We start from the raw sequence: 22268 nt of genomic DNA, 5'->3' as shown, positions 1-22268 counted from the left end.
GATTCAGGCAGCCCAGCTTCTGTTCTTGATTCTATCACACCCCATATTGTAAGCAAGTTACACTGAGTTTTATTCCACACCACACACGTACTCCCACTCTGCTTAGCGTTTGGTAGAGGAGGATTTCCTGTACAAAGTAGTGCAATACAGGAGGAAAATTCAGCACACAAGTGTATCCTCTCTCACGCTACAAAACAAATTGAGCAACACATTACAATTAAGTTATGGTGATGAGTGCTATGTATGTTTTTAATTACTGTACCAGAGATATACACCCTTCCAATTTTAATGAGGTGTGAGAGGCTATGCAGTCATAGAGATGCAACATTTCACAGTTCAGCTACTGCATCTCCCAGTGCTCAGTAGGGAGCAACATTGCCCTGGTCCTGGTCCTGGTCCTCCACTTGGTAAATCTGTGCCTACTAATGCTTTTATTGTCTTCTACGCAAAACTGTAAAATACTACATCACTGTATTAACTTTGAAATTTTTGCTTAAATTCAAATTGCCACACTTTATGGAGATGTTAAGAAAAAAGGCATTTGTACCAAAATAAGAGGGAAGTTGACATCTTTGTGAATTGTGAATTTTGCTTTTCGTTCTGTGCAAAATTTAGTCATACTCTCCAGAAAAGTACCAAAACAATGTCATTTTGACTGACCCTCATTTTTCTCAAAGAAATACAAAAAATATCTGAAATTCAGTTCTAAATGAGAGTACTTTCACCGATACCTTTTGTCAAGGAAGTAATTGTTTCACTTCCATTCAGGTTATCATGTGTTCCCTTCAAGCCATTCTAAGAACTTTAAGACTTGAGATTTGAGTAGCTTCTTGAAAATTTCAAGTGAGGTAAGGCTGACTGGTCAGTAGTTCCCAGAATCCTCCTTATTACCCTTTTTAAAAATGGTGAAATATTCCCTTTTCTCCTGTCACTGGAGACTTCACCTGACCTCCATGACTTCTCAAATATGCTTGAGAGTGGCTTGGCAACTACATCAGCCAGTTACCTCAGGACCCTGGGATGCATCTCATCGTGTCCCATATACTTGGGTATGTTCAGGTTCCTCAGGTGGTCTCGAACCTGATCTATGATGGGGGAAACTTCATTCCACCAGTCCCTGCCTTGATGTTCAGGGACTTGAGAGATGTGGGAAGAGTGTTTACCATTGAAACTGAGGCAGAAAACTGTTGAGTACCTCAGTCTTCTCAGTGTTCGTTGTCATTAGTTTTCCTGTCTTGTTTATCAGGGTGTGTGTTTGTGTGCATATTTCTTTAATCTTCCTTTTCTGACTAACATACTTGTAGAAGCCCTTCTTATTCTTCACATTCCTTGACAAATTCAACTTCAACTGTGCCTTAGCGTTCCTGATTCCATGCCTACACATCTGGGCAGCAGCCCTGTATTCTTCCCAGGATATATGTCCCTGGTTCCACTGCCTATGCATTTCCTTCTTACACTTTAGTTTGACGAGGAGGTCCTTACTCAGCCATGCTGGTCTCCTGCCTTCCTTGCCTGATTTCTTACATGTGGGAATTGAGAGCTCTTGCAATCTAGGAAAAATGTCTTTAAAGAGTAGACAGCTCTGTTCTGCTCCTTTATCTCTGAGGGCAGTTTCCCAGGGGGTCCTGTCCACTAATTCCTTAAACAACTGAAAGTTCACTCTCCTAACATTTAGAGTCCTGGCTTTAGTCTTCACCTGGCCCAAATCCCTCAAGATCGTGAGTTCCACCAGGGCACAGTCACTGCAGCCTGGGCTGCCACCAGTCTTGACCTCTGTAAAGAGTTCATCTGTGGTGGTAAGCAACCAACAAAGTCCAGTAATGCTGCTTTTCTGGTTGGGCTGTCTATCACCTGGATTAAGAAATTATCCTCAATGCACTCCAAGGGTCTCCTGGATTGTTTACAGCTTGCTGTGGTGCTTTTTCAGAAGATGTTGGGTCATTGAACTCCCCAAGCAGGATCAGAGCCTGCAAGCATGATGCTTCCTACAGTTGAAGTAAGAACGCTTTGTCAACAGGCTCCCCTTGGTCAAGCAGCCTGTAGTAAACACCAGCCATGAAGTTTCCTTTATTGGCTTGGCCCCTAATTTTTGCCCATAAGCTCCCAATCTGCTCACCGCTGCTTTTCAAAGACAGCTCTGTGAAGTCAATCCATTTTTTTATATTTTTTTATAGCTGTTCTTACAATATTTTTTTAAAGTAACTGACAATGAACCAAGTCTTATGTCAACATGGTTATAAACAGACAGGGTTATCACTGCTAATTTATTCTTTAAAAATAAATCTCAAAATTCTTTCTTAAAATAATGAATTTTGATCACAGAATTAATAAGTATATGCTTTAGGAAATCTTCTCAAATTAAATAAACACTTCCCCCCGCCGCCATACTGCTACAAATAATTCCTATTCCTGAATACACTACTGATGAAAGAACATTCACAATCTCTTATGCCTTTTCTCATATAACTTCAGCAGGGAGCAATACCAAATGTTTGGCTATATCACTGCTCCTGCCTCCCCACAGGGAAGAAGAGACAGGACAGAACTTGACAGATCAATTGATTCAGTAAATGCAGTTGCAAGTTATACCTTATCTTTTTTCCTAGGATGCCAGAGCTCCTGTTACTGTGGTGTATGTTGATATACGTCAGATAAAGAAGATACTTGAGGTGTTCAGGTGGAACTCTTCTGAAGATTTGCTTCAACAGCATGATCACCCAATGATGCTACTGATGTGAGCTTTAGTTTTACTAATCACTTTAGCAACATCATCGCAACTTCCAGACCACAGTGGGTCTGCTTTCTGACCACCAAGTAAATCCAGAGAAAGGCATTTCATTTTGACTCCCTCTGTATTTGACCTGTGCTGTACAACAGGGATCAAATCTTCCCTTAGTTTAAATTAGCTTCTACTTTGTAAGCCACAGCTCTTAGGGTACACTGGATTAAATTGTGTTTACAGCTGTATCTCTAATTAGACAATTATTAATTGTATAATGAGTTATATTATTTAAAAATCTTAATCCTGAAATGTGTATATGACAATTAGCAAAATAGAAAGTGTTGGCCTGTACTGACTCATATACAGAAATGCAGAGAGCAAAATACGATGCAACATAAAATTAGCATACAGAACTATGAGACAGAAAACAAATCAGACACATGAGAGAATTTTATCTGTATCACATTCCAAATTTTTAGTCACAGTATTTTGAAGAATATTGTTTCTAAGATGGAATATTTACGCCTTCTCTACAAAATTTTCATTATGTTACTCCTATCAAAAAATACTCCTACTCATGATGTTACTCCTTTTCAGTTCAGATTTTTATGCTTTCAGAATAAATCTCCTATAAGTGAAGAAAGTTTAAATACCTTCCCCTAGTAAAAAAAGAAAAAAAGGTACAACAACACAAGCTTTAATTCAAAATACTATAACAAACCTTCTCCTGCTCCACAAAGGCTTAACAGAAAAATATTGCGGCTGATCCTCGTTCAGACCCAACCTTAGTGAAATTACGAAAAGAAAAATCCAGGTGACAAGCAATTAAGAGCTGATTATGTACTAATTAGCACCTTTCAAAAATAAGCAGCATGACTGACATTATTTCATGGGTATAAAAAGCTTTACATTCTTTTTGCCTTTTGTAAAGTAAGGGATGAATCAGTTTGCTACGCATGAAAAAGGAATTAATTTCCCTAAATACAGTTCCAACATTTATTTATTTTTGCATTATTTAAAAAATATAAAAATAACAGTATTTCTGTTGTCCACATATGTTAGCACGGTAGACACAAGAGGGGAAAAAAACTTGGAAAATTTAGAAAATATTTCAATGAAACTTCCGTTGTCGATTTGACACTGTTACATATCCAGGCCTATGGTCTATTGGGAAACAATGAAATAATCCAGATCTCTAAATTTCCTGTGATATCTTAACAGGGAAGGTGCAGACCCCATGATGAATCAAGAGTCACACATTTATAACTTAAGATGTCATAATTAAGACTCACCATCTTCAACATTCTCTCAATTGAAGTACTGAGAACATTCAGGTAAAAAGTTTCTTAAAATGCAGGTGTTACTTATGAGCAGAACTAAGAACAGTGATCAAACCAGGGATTTTTTCATTTCTTGGTCCTATTTCTCATACTAAGTCTCTCTCAATTTAAACTTAAGCAGTGCACAGAAAAGCACCAATCATATTTCATATAGTCACTTCAACCTGGTAACAATAAGAATAACAAATTGTTCTCTCCTACACAACAGCTTCAGAACTCATTTAAAGAGAAAAATCTTTTTTTTAATGAAAGACAAGTTCATAGAAATGGATAGACTAAAAAAAAAAATAGTTGTGATTAAATTTGCCCATTAAAACATTCAGACAATTCAAAATAATGCAAAGAAATACTTCTCTGCTTTCTTAGTTTAATTTTAGAACTTTGCTACATGTGTGTTTTTTTTGGTTGTCTGAGCACAAATTATTCCATGTTTCAGCATAAAACCCTTTTCAGTAGTTTTAATGTGAAGTATTTTCTTCAGCACTTTCCTTATGAAAAAATTGAAAATGTAAAGTATGCAGAATTTGTCTTAAATCATCTAAATATATTCTTTGAAACATTCTCTAAACAACGTCAGATGAGACAAAAGTTCAAAATAAAACCTATATGAAGAATGGTGCTATAACCATTATTTTATTTTGTTATTTCTACAAAATTTCTTTAGATGTATTCTTCACAAATTCTTTTTTCCACTCAGAGTTTTTTTTAATCATAAAAGCATGTTTAGCTACCACTCTTCATTGCTGACCAAAACAGGACATGAACACTAAAACATATGACATTTACCTAAATAACTGTGAGCTGGTTTTTCTTCCACAACTTTGATTCTCCTTGCTCCTGCAGGTATCACCAAAGCTTCCACATAACCTAGACATGAGACCAGATGTCCCAGGTTAAACACAAAAGTGTAGAAAAGTCATCTTGTATGTTTTTTCATTTCTTCTCCCCTACTGCACTTTTTAAATGCAAAAAGATATCATTTATACAGCAATGGTTTGAAGGTCCTTGCAAAATGTTGAAACAACCTATGAAACTGTGCATTATGTGTAATATATATATACCATGATATGCCATTAAAAGCATATAGCATAGTAAAACATAACAGGAATTAGTGAGGCTGGGCAGGTTGGGGCTGGAGGAGATGAAGTTGTCTCTGGTCAACTAGTTTAGTGTCATCATCACCACCAGACAACCATAAAAGAATTCCAACTTCACTCAGCATGTAGAGATAAATGATATGGCACTAAAAACCAAACATCCGCGCACTGTTTGGTTTTTGGTTTTGCTTTTTTTTTTTTTAATATTTTTTGCTCCATCTCCCTCTCCTTACTTTAACACGTTCAAATCCTGTTATGAATGGCTTTAGTTTTCCAGTCTACTTATTAGTTATTTGCTTTACATTACAATTGCTTCCTTAGAGTGCAGGACTAAGACATGCTGTTGAGCAATTTGCTTTAAGTAAAAAGGAGTGAAAAGCAATGCAGGTGATAAACACTGTGCCAGCAGGAAGTTATAAATAAATAAAAACATATTTTAGATTATCCTGGTGAACTCAAAAAAGTGGACAGTAAACCAATTTTTTATTCTGTGTAGCTATTTAACGTTCTATAATAAAATACTGAGCATTTACAACACCTTTTCAGTAATCCTGAAACATGAAAATTAAATAGCTGCAATGCAGCATTATTTATATTTAATTTCCTTAAGAGCAAATAACACTTTCTAATTATTCCTGACAGTCCAGTTTCTTCAGAAGGAAAATAACTTATGCAGTTGTTTAGAGGGCAATACTGCAATATTGTGGATTGACACAGAACCCTAAATAAACTTGAAAGTGTGTGGATATTCACATTAGCTATTAAAGAGAGCTGTCATACTGTAATTTCTATTAGCAGCCACCTTCTTTGTAGTTTTTGATCTTGTAGTCCTTCAGACTCACCCATGGTTTGGGATCCCTGCTCTGCATTACCTTCAGCTTAAGAGAGGGCCTAACATAAACATCTGAAGACTACGCCTAACTTTTTTTTTTAAAAGTGCTATACTTCACTCTATAATTCATTGAAGTCCTTGATTTTTCAAAGATACGTTGCCTACTTCTAATTACTGTGGTTTTTTATGTGACTTACTTACTGTCTTGAAATTTTGCACATTTTCTACTCAAGAAACTGAAAGTGTAATGGCAAACAAATGCTGAAAACAGTTGGCCAAATGCTATTTCAAAGAAAAGACCTTTCTTGGAGAGAAGGTATACATGGTGCATGGTGCACATCAACAGGATTTCAACCCTATACTCCATCAACACTACTCTGGTGAAGCCAGTCAATTATTCTCATTCAAAGAACTGATGACAGCAGTGTTTGAAAATCTCGTGTTCATTCTGCATCAGAAAATCTATTTGCTTTTTATGGTCTATTATTAATATAAAACAATGAATAATGAAAAGATATAAGTCTTCTTCACACATTCAGGTTTATGTTCTCCCACTGCCTGGCTTGGTTTAATGACATTACTTTAGGTAACAGATCATAATTTTGATATTTATTTTGAAGAACACTAAATGAATCTAAACACTATAAGAACTTACAGTTCATTTATTAACTAAAAATATAACCTTCATTTCACAAATTTTTTAAAAAACAGGCTCTTCTATGAAATAATGTGTGTCTTAATGGAAGATAAATTAGATAATTCCTTAATTTTATAATTGAAACAATTTGCAATGATTTTGCAACAACTAAATGTAAAAATACTCATGCATTCTTATCTTAAATGTCTTATTATCTTAAAACAAGTAGACCTGAAGTTCTTGTGAGGAACTGCATAATTTTAAGAAGTAGAGCTTTTTAAAGTTCCCAGTGCTCAAAGTAATCAAATAGCTACGGGTTTCCTGAGTGTTTGAAATAAATGGACTTACCTGCTCCTCTGGTATGGTTAAAATCACCTTTAATAACTTTGCATGACTTCCCATTACCATTGCATACACCGCAATGATCTTCACGAGACAGAGATCCTAATATGCCATCACAGCCAAATTTCTGTGGGAGAAGAAAATAAAGCTGTTGAGACACAGGCCATGTTTTTCATAAAGCTGCCTTTAGTAGTAGGCATCTCACCTTTCTGCAAGATGCCCTAACCAACATGACCTAGCCCTGCTCAGAATCAGGGTTGCACTAGTTCATGTGCAGAGATGCCTTCCATAGTAATTTCTTCTACGATTTCATATAGATTGTTGCATTCACTCTTCCTGTACGGTTGGCTAGCTCTACCAGCTGCTCTCCAAGAGGAACACAGCCACATTCCCACCTCCCTCCAGGACCTCTGGCACTTCTGAGCCACTGTGCAACACACACCCCACAGGCCCTCCTGCTCAGCAACTGCAACATGCGCAACTCTACTGCTTTCTACTCAAAATATGGGAGGTTCTTTGCCACACTCACAATGATAAAGTGCTGTCTAATGTCAACCTAATGTCTTATAGGACGTGAACACGTCTGGAATATGTAAATATAAATTGTATTTGTGTTTTGCTAAAAAGCATTCAGTTTAAAAGAAATTAAGTTTACTCAAGCACCTCCACATTACTATGTTAGATGCATTTCTATCAATAAATATCAGTGGTAGCTTGACATTAGGAATACAGTTAATATCATATGCTGGCCTGATATGAAATAAAAGCCTTTTAAAGTCTAGAGAAGTCATCACAGGGTAATCTTGTGCACTGTATAAATGCATTCTTAGGGGCAGGTGTAAAGAGGATGGGGCCAGACTCTTCTCAGTGGTGGCCAGCGACTGGACAAGAGGCAACGGGCACAAACTAGAACTCGGGAAGTTCCATCTAAATATGAGAAGAAACTTCATTACTTTGAGAGTGGTAGAACACTGGAACAGGCTGCCCAGGGAGGTTGTGGAGTCTCCTTCTCTGGAGATATTCAAAACCCGCCTGGACATGACCCTGCGCAACATGATCTAGGGGAACCTGCTTTGGCAGGGGGTTGGACTAGATGATCTCCAGAGGTCCCTTCCAACCCTAACCATTCTGTGATTCTGTGATCTGATAAAACCAATTAAACTTCAAAACCACGTGATAAATAAGGAAGAGAAAAGCTAGGGTATAAGATAAAAGCAAAAATAAAGGATTCCTTTAAGAACAGAAACCACGGTCCATCAAGGAGCCACTCATTTCCAAGCACATTAAGATTGTTACTTCACTTTATGCACAGAATTTTTCTTAGAGTTCTTCTACCAAAAAAGCAATACAGATTTCAAAATACTGATTACAGTATAAACAAAGAGCTGTATATCCAAAAAGGCACATCTACAAGATATAAATACCTAACTCTACAGCTGTAGTCCCCAAAATTCTTCTTAATGGTTTGTCTAAGAAGACAGGGTAAAATGTGGAAGACCTTACAAATTAGACTTTCAAATCTGATTAGCACCGATCACTCTGACCCTTGATATGCCAAGAAGCCAACTCAGTCTTAAGTCACATGGGTTTGGTTTAAGGCTTTCTTTTGGTCTTTACTAGTCCTTTGTGAGAAGTGAATGACAAAACAAACAGCATTTTTTTCATGAAAAATGGACTATATATCATCTTTGTAATTAAACCTGTAATTGTTACATGGAAAGCCCGAGTTCAGCAAAGTTATAAGAGTATTCTTGTTGCATGCACTCAGTCACTCAAGAAAGGATAACTATACATACATATATGCATTTGTATGCATATATACATGCATGCGTGCATCTATAAGTTAATTTGTTGAAGTTACCACAGTATCTAGCATTGTGTTTCTGTGTTAAAAGTGTGTTAAAGGTTGTTTTTTCTACTGAATTCAAGGTGTGCAATGAGAAGTAGACAAAGAAAAAAGCAGCCATGTGGGTTTTTTTTTATAGAAGAGTTTCCATATGAGGCACTATAAAAGTGACAAAAGAACAGCTATGAACAAAATGAATTCTGAGGATCATGAATAGCATAAGCACTCTGTTATTCTGCTCCTTTGGTCCTGGTTTATTTACATGTAAAGTTCTGTACTGTTGAAAAAGGCAGAATTAGACATACACAGGTACAACCCATGGCAAAATTTCCCAACCTGTTGAAAGCTGAGGCTTCCCTTAGAAGATGAAATCAGTTATACTCACTTTCCACTCTGCATCAGTTTGTTATAAGCAACCTTATTATCACAGAAACACATTCCCCAAGCTAACTGTTCAGCTGCTTCATATGCTGTGTTGCCCTGAGTGAAACTAGCTTAAAATATTTTAATATGATACAAAAAGAGCCATTCAGTCTTGGTCATGCATATTGCAACATGCTATCAGAGAAATAAATGTATGCACTTGCATACATGTCCCTGCGTACCCAGATTCGAAACAAGTAAATCATACCTGGCATCTACCATCTGCACAGACATCTAGCCCATGCTGGCCACAAGAAGTCCCATCCATCACCTTTTCTGTTAGAAGAACGGGTTGATCCTTTCCAGACGGTGAACAGAATAAGGCACATGGCTTTTCTGTAGTAACAATTGATGGAAAAAAACACCAAACTGGTAAAAGGTCACTTAACAAATACAGAATTATTATCAACATTATTTTAAAAACTGGTATTTGCTTATCTGTGTGGCATGAATCTATGTTAGCGTAACAAGTTATCTTAGATAGAGTGAAACCAAAAAGATTTTGATCCTTTTCTCATCTGTTCGAAAAACTCAAGTTCTTTTTCCTGCTAGAGCATACTGGTGCGATAAAGTTGGCCTACATAGTACTCATGTCATGTTCATTGTTGCAATTAAGAATATGCACATTACAGCTGTTGGAATATTTTGGTTGTAATCTATACTTTCATTCTACTATATTTTTTGCAGATCATAAACATTGGTGAAAAAAGAAACTTAACACCTTCCAGATTTTCTAACTATGCAGGTCAAAGAGAAAAAAACTAAGTAACTGAGACACCCTGGGAAGAAAAATATATGGATTACAAAGTCCACATTAAAAAAAAAAAAAGACAAAAAAATGAACACATTCTTTCTAACATCTTTACCACAGTTAGCCAATTTTCTACTATGTTTCTAAAACATTCTGCAAATCATTTTTCATTCTGAAAGAGAATAAAAAGGTAATAATGTCCTATGTATCCATGTATTCCTAATGGTTAGCATTTATAAATAATGAAGTCTGCTTCACCACTGACAAAGTAATACCAAATAAAATAAAATAAGTCTCCTCTCAGTGGTCAGCTGAGAACAAAATTACATTATTTTTTCATATCTCTATTCGCAAGTGTACTGACTCAGAACTTCTTCCTAAATCTGTTGCAGATTTTTGAAAGGATAATGTCAATCCTGAACTTGAAATTGATTTCACTTGGACACAATCTACACCACTCTGACTTCATACTGACTTCTAGATTCCTGGAGTGCATTTTTATTAGTAAATTAAACAGTTCCAGGAAACGTTCATGGGCACTGGAATTCTACTGTCTATACAGCTGAACTGTGAAACAGTCTATGCCAAGCTTTTTTGCACGTGCTAACTAGCACTACCTCGGTCTAAACTTGAAATTGTCACCTGCAAAGGACCATTTCCAAAAAACAATTTGGATGTCATCCTCTTTTTTAGAGTGCAGAAGAGTCAGAAAGTACTGACACAGGACTTCTGTGCCAGCTGACTTACACATCAGAGAGTGGTCTGGTCACATTTAATTTAGTAAAATTGACACAGTCTCTGGGTATCTCTAGGGGACTGGTGCAAACAGATGTGATCTCTTTTGCCAACATGTGAAGCCAGTCAGACATAAGCCATCTCCAGCTGAGAAGCGTGAGTCTGCCTAAGTTTGTGCCCTCTGCATTCCTGTTATACTCCTTAAATAGTAATCTCAAAGTTCCCTGGGAGCTTTAAGCATGTATCAGCATTTTTTAAAGGAATACATGATTAATATCCTAAACATTATTTTAAGGACACTGAACTCAAAGAGGCAGCAACGCAACAACACGGGACAACTTCAACAGACTATTGGAGACCTCAATCAAATACAGCAACTATTTTGGACATGGTGCACAATTAGTGTCTGCTAAAGGCTAAGAGTGCAAATAATTACAGATTTGGGAACAATCTACTTCTGTAATACTGGAACTCTTTAGCTGGTGTCCATTTTTGTGTCTCCTAAGGGACACCTAAAGACAACAGGATCTCTCAGAACAAAGTTAGATGAAAGCAACCATCCATACTCCTTAACATGAGACATGAGAGGCTGGATAAGGCTTTGAGCAACCTGGTCTAGTGGAAAGGTGTCCCTGCCCGTGGCAGGGGGGTTGGAACTAGATGATCATTAAGGTCCCTTCCAACCCAAACCATTCTATGATTCTATGAAGATTTTTCATCAGACGACTGAATTATTCAAAGTCAGGCTGAAACCTTTTTATCCCTTAGATATAAATAATGTGTTTCTTTGCTAAAATGAAAATTAGTAAAACAACAAAAACTAATTCACTAGATAAGCACCTGTAAAATAGCTGGAGAGATTTCTCCTTACTATGAAATGAGCTAACATACAAGCCTAATGAAAATAGTCCCACAAGTTTGTACTTTGGCACCTTGAGAAAAGGCTTAGAAGAAAAAAAACCTTGTTTAGCTAGGTATATTTTAAATTTAGTTCTCGATAATAAATTCACATTTTTGGGATTCAGTAAAATAGTTCTCTTTAAATATATGCTTTCTAATAGTTTCTGATAATTTGTTTCAAGAGTTAAACATAAATGGCAATAATGAACCACTTAAAATGTGGTAACACATACTTACAGTACTCCTGTGTCATTCCAGGCTCTTCTTTATCACCAGTTGCTATGACTTTGTTAATTTCTCAAATTTTTCATAACTGAAGTCCTTCTGTTGTTTTCTTTTTTTTTTTTTTTTAAATTATTAAATAAATTACATCATAACAATTTAGAGAAAATCTAGGGGAATGGCAGCTATTGTTCACATACCTAGTAAGAACTTGGGTAGAATGCTTTTTTTCCTAGTTGCTGATATTTCACACCAACAGTATCTTTGCAGATACTGTAAGTATGACATTACTGTACTCTTACTTGAGCACACTCCTAGTGATAGGGTATCTAAGCAAGTTTATTACACCGAAGCATGCATGCAGTATGCCAGGACTTTGCATATAGTCGCTGTTAGGATATCTAAGTTTGCAGTATGCATTACATATGGTTTTCTGCCAAAATAAAACACTGGTATGTGAAATACTTAAGTGTTAAGCTAAAAGTGCTCTCTCCTTTCTCAAAAATAGAAGCTCACAGTAGCCATATTGTCTTTTTTGCTTTGTAGGTGGAAGTATAACTGATATATGTATGCTTAATAATGATGTAGCATTCCTCTAGAAAGCTGTATTTCTGAGTCACTTCATACTGCATTTCTGACTAAATAGGACCAAACTGATACTGAATTTCAGTTCAAACATAGTCACTATCTATCAAGAACGACAAATTCACTAGGAATATAAGACAAAAATTTCAGAGCGTGTGAAAATATCACCCGTTCTTGTCTATGAAATTAAAATGGCTTACCAAAAATCTTGGGCTTGGGGTTTGTTTGTTTGCTTTAGTTTTTAACATATCTTTCTTAATCAACAACAATACCACCAAGCTATAAGCCATATGAGAGATGATAAGAACATGGAAGATGGTTTATACTTACCATCATCGACGACAGCCTGCCACTGGTGTACATGCTTCTGATATGAAGATCTGACACTGAAAGCCTGGCACTGCCAGTCTCTGAAGGCTGGCACACCAGCAGGACAAGAAGGATTTTCACATATTCTATACTGCATCATAGGAATGTGACACTCTCCTTCAAAGCCTGAACTAGAAAACATGGCATAAATATCATGCTTTATTGTTGGTATTGTTTTGTCAAACTTAGAGCACATTTTATTTATGCTATACACAAATTTAATTTAAATAGCAGATTTTTTGTTGACATATATAACATTAAGAAATCACACACAAAACATCAAAGTTACAGAACAAAACATGTTTGCCTTCTGTTTGTACTGGTTACATTACATATAAAGAGTCATGGGTGCTAAACCAAAATTTACACTTGTCCCCAGAGAAACACTAGGACTAGTACGAGCGTTCAGTAAGGAGAACCTCAACTGCAGTTTTGATATAGTTCAGGTGATTTTTCTCTAGCTGGACTGAGCCAAAGGTGCGACTGAAAGGAAGCAACACCTGCAGATTTGCTAGCTCTCCTTTTTCACAAGTGTGGTGTTGCGAAGTTCAGACAATATGCTTTGTTTCTTTTTGGTCGCTCCAGTTGTGCTTGCAAGTCCTAATGAACAAATGCAAAAGAACAGTGAACTGCTGAAACTGGAGCTAATTATTTGGAACCTTGCCTGAAAAAATGAATGAGTTAAAGCAAAATTAAGACATCACTAAATTCTAGAAATAGCTTTTAGGCATACAGCTGGAAGTGGTGTTTAGACGGCAGGAAATACGAAAGAAAAGCTTCTGTTAAACTACCATGCTTTTGTATAGCCATATCCAAGTTTTCCTCACATTTCTTTATGTAAACTTCTCTTTTTTAATCCCTCTGTCGTTCCTGTGATCTTTTTTTGCCCCAGATGTGTTACATTGTCTTTCGTCTTTCTTAATTTCTCCCTTTTGTTCTATTATTTTTGTAAATCATCTACTCTACTCTACTCTGCCCTGCCCTGCTCTGCCCTGCCCTGCCCTACCCTACCCTACTCTACTCTGGTCTAGTCCAGTCCAGTCTAGTCTAGTCTAGTCTAGTCTTCTCTACACTTGTCTTCATCACTCAGCTCTACTCTGTTCCCACTTCTCTGCCTATTTATTCTTTTTCTCTTGGTGTATAAATGACCCACAAAAGGGAGATACGGTACTGAGTAATTAAAAGGAAAGCATCTTTTAGCTCACCACTGAGATACGGTTAAAGAGACTCCATTCAAGTTAATGGTAAAACTCCCTTTATCCCCAATGGCACAAGGTTTTCATTTTCATAAGATATGGAATCTAAATGTTGTTTCCAGATATTCTATCTAAATGTCTGTGAAACTGGTAGAAAGACCTCTTTGTAAAAGTTGCAATTCCTTGTCTCTCCCAATGAGACAGAAGTCAATTTTCTCCAGAAAAAAATTTTAAGTCTAGAATTACACACTAGTGCTCTGCAAGTCAAAAATGATGAATTTAATTTTCTGTTGCTTCTTCAGGTGAAGCTTAAAAAGAAAATTGTGTTCTCCCGTTAATATTATCTAAGCTTTTGACAGAAGCAGAAAAGAAGAATAGTGTTACCATACAAGAAAAATCCTTAAATACCTATTTTTCTAAGTGTTTTTCAGTATTCAATAAAAATTAATTGCTTATGTATAAGACAACTATATTTTAATGGTTTTCTGTACTCATAAGATTTAAATTCTGTTCAGAAATTCTGATGAACCACAATAGAAACCTGAACTTTTTTTACCCAGGGCATTTGCGTTGTCGACTGCTGATTCCAGTGTTGCAAGTACGGCTACAAGTGCTCCACGTACTCCACTCCCCCTCCATATGCTCCGCAAAAGAGGTCCGATTGATACATTCTCCAGCCTTACACCACTAGGTGAAAATTCAGCTCTTAGGTAAATAAATCAGGGCATATGCAAAACAATTCACCACTCCACAAGCACAGAGGAAGAACAACATAAACATTTTGTTCAAAACATAGTTTTCATATGAGTCAGATATATTCTTTCCTGTTGTTCCCCATAGTTTTTCTTCTATCCTAGTAAATACAACAGAGACCTTTCTCTTGGTTCAGTGGCCAAGGAGCAGGTGCAACTCTTGTCCACAAGCTCAAGCACAAGTTCATCCCCAATGAAGGATGTCTGCTGGAATAGCCTGCTGGAAAGGGTCCCCAGACCATGCTGTCCCCTTCATTTGAGCCTGGGCACTGCCTAGGGAAGCACTTTTAGGTCCAGCCCAATCCCACTGCAGGGATCACTGCAGCTGAACTGCACAGATGATCACAGCACGGCATTCAGGGCTGTTCTCAGGACTTGTTTCATTCACTATTACAGTTCCCACATAACTAGCAAGAACTGCATTGTCACTGATTATCCAATAGAAGGATATATTAGAACTAACAGAGAAAATGAGATTTTATTCACAACTTGTATTCAAAGAGAGAATGGAAGCCTCAATAAGCTAGTGTTGAGAAAGTCAAGAGAATTTCTGGCATTTATTTAAACAATGATAATCACCTCAATAATCTTGCATGCATATATCATTTCTCAGGACAACTGCAATTTCTCACTCAAAAACTATCCAATCACTACTGCTTTGCTCTGTAACCTATGTCCATATCTGGTATAAATCATCATAAGTATGCAGAAACTTGATCAACTTATACGAGCTGAACATCTGTCCCATGTATTATGAAATTTCAGCAATTGCAAAGCAATACGGCTACAAGTAGACAAGGATCAATAACACATTTCTCTATGCACTCTGAATTATTGGTGAATTACTGTTATCAATGGATAAAGTTCATTAAGAAGCCTCATATTTTGAGCAAAACAAAACATGTCACTAATGCAATCAATACAGGCCTTTGTCACTTTTGGAATACACCTCCATTACTTGCAGTGTCTGTGATAAATCTTTGTCTGGTGATCTTAAAACTTCACCTGCAGTTTCAAACTGGTCTTCACCAATCAATTGATCTTAATTTTCTCTCTTAAATCATGGCATTACAGTGATGGCATAATTATACGACCTTCGAAAAGTCTTCACATAGGATGGCTCCATCATTATATTGGATTTGCAATCAGAAACTACAAATTTTGTAATGCTCTTGGATATGTTTCAGACCAAAAATGCTCATATTTATTTAAAGATATTCCTTCAGATATAAAAGGTAAAATAGATTTTTCTCTGGAGATAGCATCTGCCTTATGTAGACTCTGAGGGATGTTTATAAATCCTTGACTTGAAAAACAACCACGTTGGACAGGCTAAGCAAATGACATTTCCATCACTTCCTAAGATCCTAAGAGGAGCACAAGACAACAATACTCCATCTCTACAATGTAAGTAAACCAAAACAAATCCAGTGAATTGTGTAATCTGAAGTTCATCTTGGACAGATATTAACGTAAACAAGAAGAATAATCCCTTCTAATCCTGTGAGATGTTTCAGTGATGTCTGCTTAGTTTTTTACTGCTAGACATAAATAAGCCTGGCACAAGGCTCAATGAGCCGTTCTAATTAGAATCAGTACTTTGTCTTACCCTTACTAATTGTTTTCTCCCTACTAGCTAAGCTCTACAATAAAGAGAACAGTGTTACCTTCCTCATTAGACTTTCCCAGGTCCCATGTCACTACCATATCATAATGCTCCACAAGTATAAAGTTAGAATAAGTCCTAAGCAATGACTTGTTATTATCACCTTTGCAAGCCAGATATTAGTATACAAAATGCGTACTAATTTCAGGTGCCCAGTTCACGATGGCGATGGTTTCACAACAAAAAATTCTACGTAGTCTTAGTAAGAGGTGCTGCTTTCTTATTTGATACCATGGGCATGCCAGTCTCAATGTAAAGAATGTGACATCAAACAAAAGGCATGTCCCTGACTTTCCAGGTATGACTTAAGACAGAATATCAACTACACACATTTTTCACAATCAAAAGAGCGCAGCAAATGTCATTATTTTAGAGATACTAAAATGAATAAAGCCTGTTTTTCCTTTAGCTTGTAAAATGATACTATCTGAACATTTTATCTTACTCAGTTGATTGATTTGTTTACTTTTTTAGGAGGATGATGACAGTCATGGTGAATGTAATGTGATTCAAAGAGCAAATCACTCCCGTAGGAGGACTGCTGTCAGCACAATATCATGAAAATCTTAAGATACATGTATGCTCCTGTTCTATTATCTATTTGAGGTTGTTTATCTTCATTTACAGTTATATACAGAGATGACAGAGATTATTCAAACAGAAAAGCTCTTGAAGGACATTTTAATGTAAGTCTGACTTCAGATGACCATTTAATTTGTCTTTGATGGAATACTTTTAATAACATTTATCACTCTTTTACACGCACTGACACTATAAATATTTATTTACAAAGCTTATTATGAAAATTTTTATTACAAATCTGTATCAGTTCCTTCAATGAGACTATTTGTAAATCTTAAATCATAGCTGAGAACTTTGTATCTTTGAAAGCTTATGTTTCTGTTTACAGTAAGCAGTGCAACAATGGTATTCCATTCGTAAGTAGGATACAAAACCAGAATGAATTTGAAATAAAACAGTGTAAGCATTAAAACATTTGTGGCTTTGGCTTACATCTTTTTAAATTCAGTGTTTTTAGGGAAATGTACTTTTTATCATATCTATATTATATCATATATAACATATAATACATTCAACTATATATGTATGATTTTTATGATCATTGAGGTAAGCAGTAACTTTAAAAAGTGCAAAGACCTATTCAACTTGTTTCCTCAAATGTTAGGTCTTCAGTATAATTTATATTGCTTTTCTACCAGAAACATACCTTTCCAGTGTCGCAGTCTGTTCCATCCATTGGTGGATCCAGTTTAGTTTTGCATTCCTTCTCACTTTCCACCTTACACCACAACCCGGTGCAAATGACATGCTGAAAACCAAACACACAGGTAAGCACAAAATCTATCTTACGCAATATTACTTTCTGCATGCAATCCACTAATGTTACCAGTTTGATGGTATTGAAGTATGCTTTAAGATAGGCTAAATGTGCACAAAACCCAAAGTGGGCAGATTCTGCTTAGACTTTTACTAATCACAAACACATGGAACAAGTCAAGCTGGTGTGTTCACAGAGAAGTGGAAGAACCCTCTAAATCTAACCCTAGGGGTCACAGTCCTTGCATATGGCAGTTCTGACAAAACACATAGTGACAACTTTGCCCCATGATGTGAAGCGGCCACCGTGCAGATGCACTCCTCCAGAAACTGGAAGAAGTGTGAGCTTTCTGGGAATTATTTTAAAAATTAATTCATATTTTTACTCCTTTTATTTAGTGCTCATTCTTTTTATGTGAAAGGAAGAAAAATAGCACTGTCACTAGCAACAAAAAACAAGGTTTTAAAATTAGTCCACTTGTATGTACAGGGACTAATGAGCCTTTGTGCAGCTACATAGAACTATGTTCACGGGAGTTTTGTAAAAATGTGTTTGTAAGAACCTTTGAGGCTTCTCTAGGACTTCTAAATCCTCCTTGTTCATACCATCCCAAAGATTACCACTATGTTATGCTCTTCCAAGATTCATAATTCCTCTAGAATTCATTCATTCCTCTAGAAATATCTCAAAAAAGCAATCAAACCTGATACCCACAAAGAAGACACAAAGTAAACTGACAAATCAGGATGAAATATTTTTGCTGGGAAGAAGAAAAGGGAGATGAGAGACGTACTAGTCAGTAGTGAATTTCAGAGATGGAAAGAAAAGCTGCTTATTCTGTCCCTCTTAAGCATCAGAACAAGATAGTTTTACCTTCTTCAAAAGAAAGTACAGCCTTGAAGTATGCTGGCTCACATTTCCCCAAACTTCCTTGGCAGCTTTCCCTATTTTCTTCTAAAAAGTCCTCCTTCTCCCATCGTTTTCAGTCATGACTTCATTCTCCTTGCTGTCTTGTTCCCCCCCTTAATGGGAAACTGGGTGGAAGTGAACAGAGGGCACATGGGCCTCAATTGTGGCCTGAATGTTATCGCATGTGCTGACTGATTCCCCCCAAATAAGTATAGTACTCCCAAAGAGGGGCAAGAAGGATCAGGAGAGGGTGAGAGGTTGCAGGGAAAATAAAAGATAAAGATCAGCTGTTTTTTTGAAACCAGGGTTGCCAGAAGACATGCTTTCTCTGACTGAAATGATTTGTTACATTGGTAAACCCAGTAAGAGTCTCTGTGCCTTTTACACTATGTATGAAAAATGCATGATAAATCTTATGCTACCTTGAAAAAAGTCTTAAGGCACAGGAAACATAATTCAATGAAAGATTGTGTCTGAACCAAGGAACAGGACAGTTCCAGTGGGAGTCTTGCATGTAGAAATGTCTGTAACATCAGTTTTCAAAAAACGTAAAAGATTGTAGAGATCTGAAGCATTGCACAGAAACAAGAGACAGGATGGCAGCAGTCAAACTCATTCCTGATTCATCATGCAACAGTTTTGTGCTGAAGCTGATCAAGACAACAGTTAGCCTATGCATATCCTAAAATACAGCTACAGAAATCCTGTCCTGTTCCTGGATAATTTTAACAAGCATTTTTCAAATATCAAGCTGTAACTTCTGTTCTTGTTCACGGGAGAAAGAGAATTTATTCTTTTAAATTTTTTTGAACATGCACTTTAAGATATAACTTCAGAGGAGCTGAGAACTAAACTTAGCAAGAAGACTTCTGGGTCAGTTTTCTAAGACAATGTAGATGAAACAGACTATCAGATGTTCATGACAAAGTGCTTCCATGCCAACTATGAAATGATAGACTATAGTGTTGGAACAACGCCACAAAAATATATGCTAACTTGATGTTCTTAATTCAAAGAATTTTCTTCATATCCCTAAATCTTTATTTGTCAATGACTACATTTGAGGAAAAGACAACCAGGTTTTCAAAAAATAAAGTAAAATTTTCCTTTATGTCATCACATTTTAAAGTAAGTTATCCTTTGTTTTTTTCCTAAGCACTTTGACCTTGTGCTCAATTTCACTTGCATATGACTCTGGAATGGCTGAAAACTACAGTTCCTTAGAAATCTGGAAATAATTCTTCTAAACTTAGGAAGACAGGAAGTCAGATTTACAAGGATTTGGGTGCCTGAACACACAGATGCACTTGAGCTGTGTAAAGTAAAACAAGTAAATCAAAACAAGATGCTTGACTTGCTAATGTGCTTTGTATACATCTGCATGTTTCTGCAAATACTTGTATACCACCTCCTTATGAACCATGAACCTAACTTCCCCAGCTAGAAACATCTTTAAGCCTTAAGCGAACTGTATTCTAAAACACTCACTTCTCTTCACCAATTTTTAAAATAAGCATTCAATATTACTATAACATTTCATCCTAGACTTTGAGATTCCTCAAACCCAAAAAAATGGAGATATAGAATTACTAAAATTGGAGAATGATTTCTAAGTTTTTTTCTGTGCTTTCATTTTCAATCAAATTACAAATAGACTCTTTAGGTACTCTTTGGATTGTACTTCTGGTGCAGAAGTAAGAGAAATGGGATTACTGTTAACATTTAACTTTTGACATTTGGGGATTTCTGCATGTGGTTGGGGAAAAACCATGATGCACAACTTGTTTTTTTTTATTAGCAACCAGCAATGCTACAGAACAGGACTGATCTGAGAACTAACAGAAATCCGGATGCCAGTGTCAATACTACAGTCACTCTGAAATCAGAGCACAAACTTCTAAACCAGAAATTTACTCCTCTGAGGAGAAAGTTTAATTCAGTCAAACTCAGGATGACTAAGTTAACGTTCACAGAGGTTTACTACTTAACTATAATAAACACAGTTCAACAGTCATTACAGTTTTTTAGACTAGCCAAAGGAAGTAAGCGTTATTGGATGATATTAAGACTATTCACAATCTGTAAAATATTTCATTGTGTTTACACTGGAAAATACAATATTACCAAGCACACACAAAGGTACTTTTCTGAAAGAATGTGTTGTGAGTTTTTAATGGCAAAAGCTTGTAAAACACAACATGAAAGTCACAATGTACGATAGAAATAGCAGAGATCATTCCAGGTTTGTTTTTTTTTTTTAAAGGAAAAGAGTGAGGCAGGTCTGTATGCATCAAAGGGATGCTTTTCCAATAATACTAGCACCTGGAAAGAAAGTCCAGTTGAGAGGAAAGGCCAGAGACAAAAAAAAAGCATTTCAGAACTGTATTTGTGCAAAGTCAAGATTGTTTAAAGTGTACTGGTGGGGATGGGGACAGACATTTCACTAGGGCTATAATATTTCCATGACTTTTCATTCTTTTCATTGTGATCCTTCCCTGAAATGCCTTAAAAACCACCACGAAATATAACCAGTCTCCTACTTCTTTGCAAAGATCACAGCTGTGTTATGACAAGAATTGTTTTAGTGGAACTGACTAGATAGCATTCGCATCCTGGACTTTAATCTTAAAAGCCAACATTAAATAGTTCAACAATTATATTCAATGGTCAAGTTCTACAATCACATTTAATCATCAAAAACTATGTCTGGGCCATGATCTCACTATCTGTCATGTGAAACAATGTTAGGGTCTAATTGATTCTTGTGTGAGACATCATGGGCATGAAAGTGAACTTGGCTCCCTTACAAGATAAGCATGGCGACATGGTATAAATCTTGTACATTGAGATCCATTCACACTTTTCTCAGGCTATATAAATTTTGCTTAGGGCATGAAAAAAACCTCTTTGAAATAAAGATGAAAAGGAAAAATTAAAGTCTGGACACCATTTATGAAAGAGGAATAGGAGGGGCTCACTTAGGAAAATAGGGGAGTAGGCCCTCAGTGGTCCCTTCAGTCCTTTGCTTTAGCCATTAAATAATAAAGAGGAATTCCTGATAGCAAGTGAAAATCATTGGCATCTGCAGTGTTTCTCAGAGGTTGCCATGTAATGTGACTGTAAATTATCCTAAAGTGCTGCTAAGTAATAACATTTGTAGAAAATCACATCTCAGCAGAAATGCATTATTGATTGTACTAGTGATATTTGTAGATTATTTTTAGATCATTAAGAAAATTATTTTCCATCATTACTCAATTGTTTCCTTAGTTGAATAGCTCTTATATACAAAATACACTTACTTAATGTAAAAGACTGTATGGAAGTCTGGTCATCAAATTATCTTCCAGTCACAAAAAATGTAAGACTGACATTGTTCATAATTTATCTTTTGCATAGTTGCACTGAAGTGCATGAACTGTTCAGCAAGTAGAATGTATCCAAGAAATCCTGGACTATAAAATTGTTGGATTTATTGAAGTTTAAATGAACCTTCAAGGAGTATGTCTCTCTCTCATTTCCTGGCTTGTGGACACCAACTGCAACCACAGTAAACTGCCAGTTATTGGCAGAGTAGGAGAGTATACAGAGATAAAAAAAAGTAG

General features: G+C 36.3%; 1 protein-coding gene across 1 annotated transcript in view; it reads right to left on the bottom strand.

Moving 5' to 3' along the window:
• Positions 1-22268, bottom strand: part of ADAMTS19 (ADAM metallopeptidase with thrombospondin type 1 motif 19) — a 144588-nt gene that overhangs the window by 32262 nt on the left and 90058 nt on the right. Inside the window, exons 12-17 of the mRNA XM_068423384.1 lie at positions 17644-17745; positions 14554-14684; positions 12763-12932; positions 9448-9575; positions 6977-7097; positions 4849-4929 (exon numbers count right to left, since the gene is read on the bottom strand). Coding sequence (XP_068279485.1) covers positions 4849-4929; positions 6977-7097; positions 9448-9575; positions 12763-12932; positions 14554-14684; positions 17644-17745 — 733 coding nt within the window. The remainder of the gene's footprint in view (positions 1-4848; positions 4930-6976; positions 7098-9447; positions 9576-12762; positions 12933-14553; positions 14685-17643; positions 17746-22268) is intronic.

Source organism: Nyctibius grandis, chromosome Z, assembly GCF_013368605.1.
Source record: "Nyctibius grandis isolate bNycGra1 chromosome Z, bNycGra1.pri, whole genome shotgun sequence".
Taxonomy (NCBI): Eukaryota; Metazoa; Chordata; class Aves; order Nyctibiiformes; family Nyctibiidae; genus Nyctibius; species Nyctibius grandis.
This window is presented reverse-complemented; position numbering and strand designations above follow the sequence as displayed.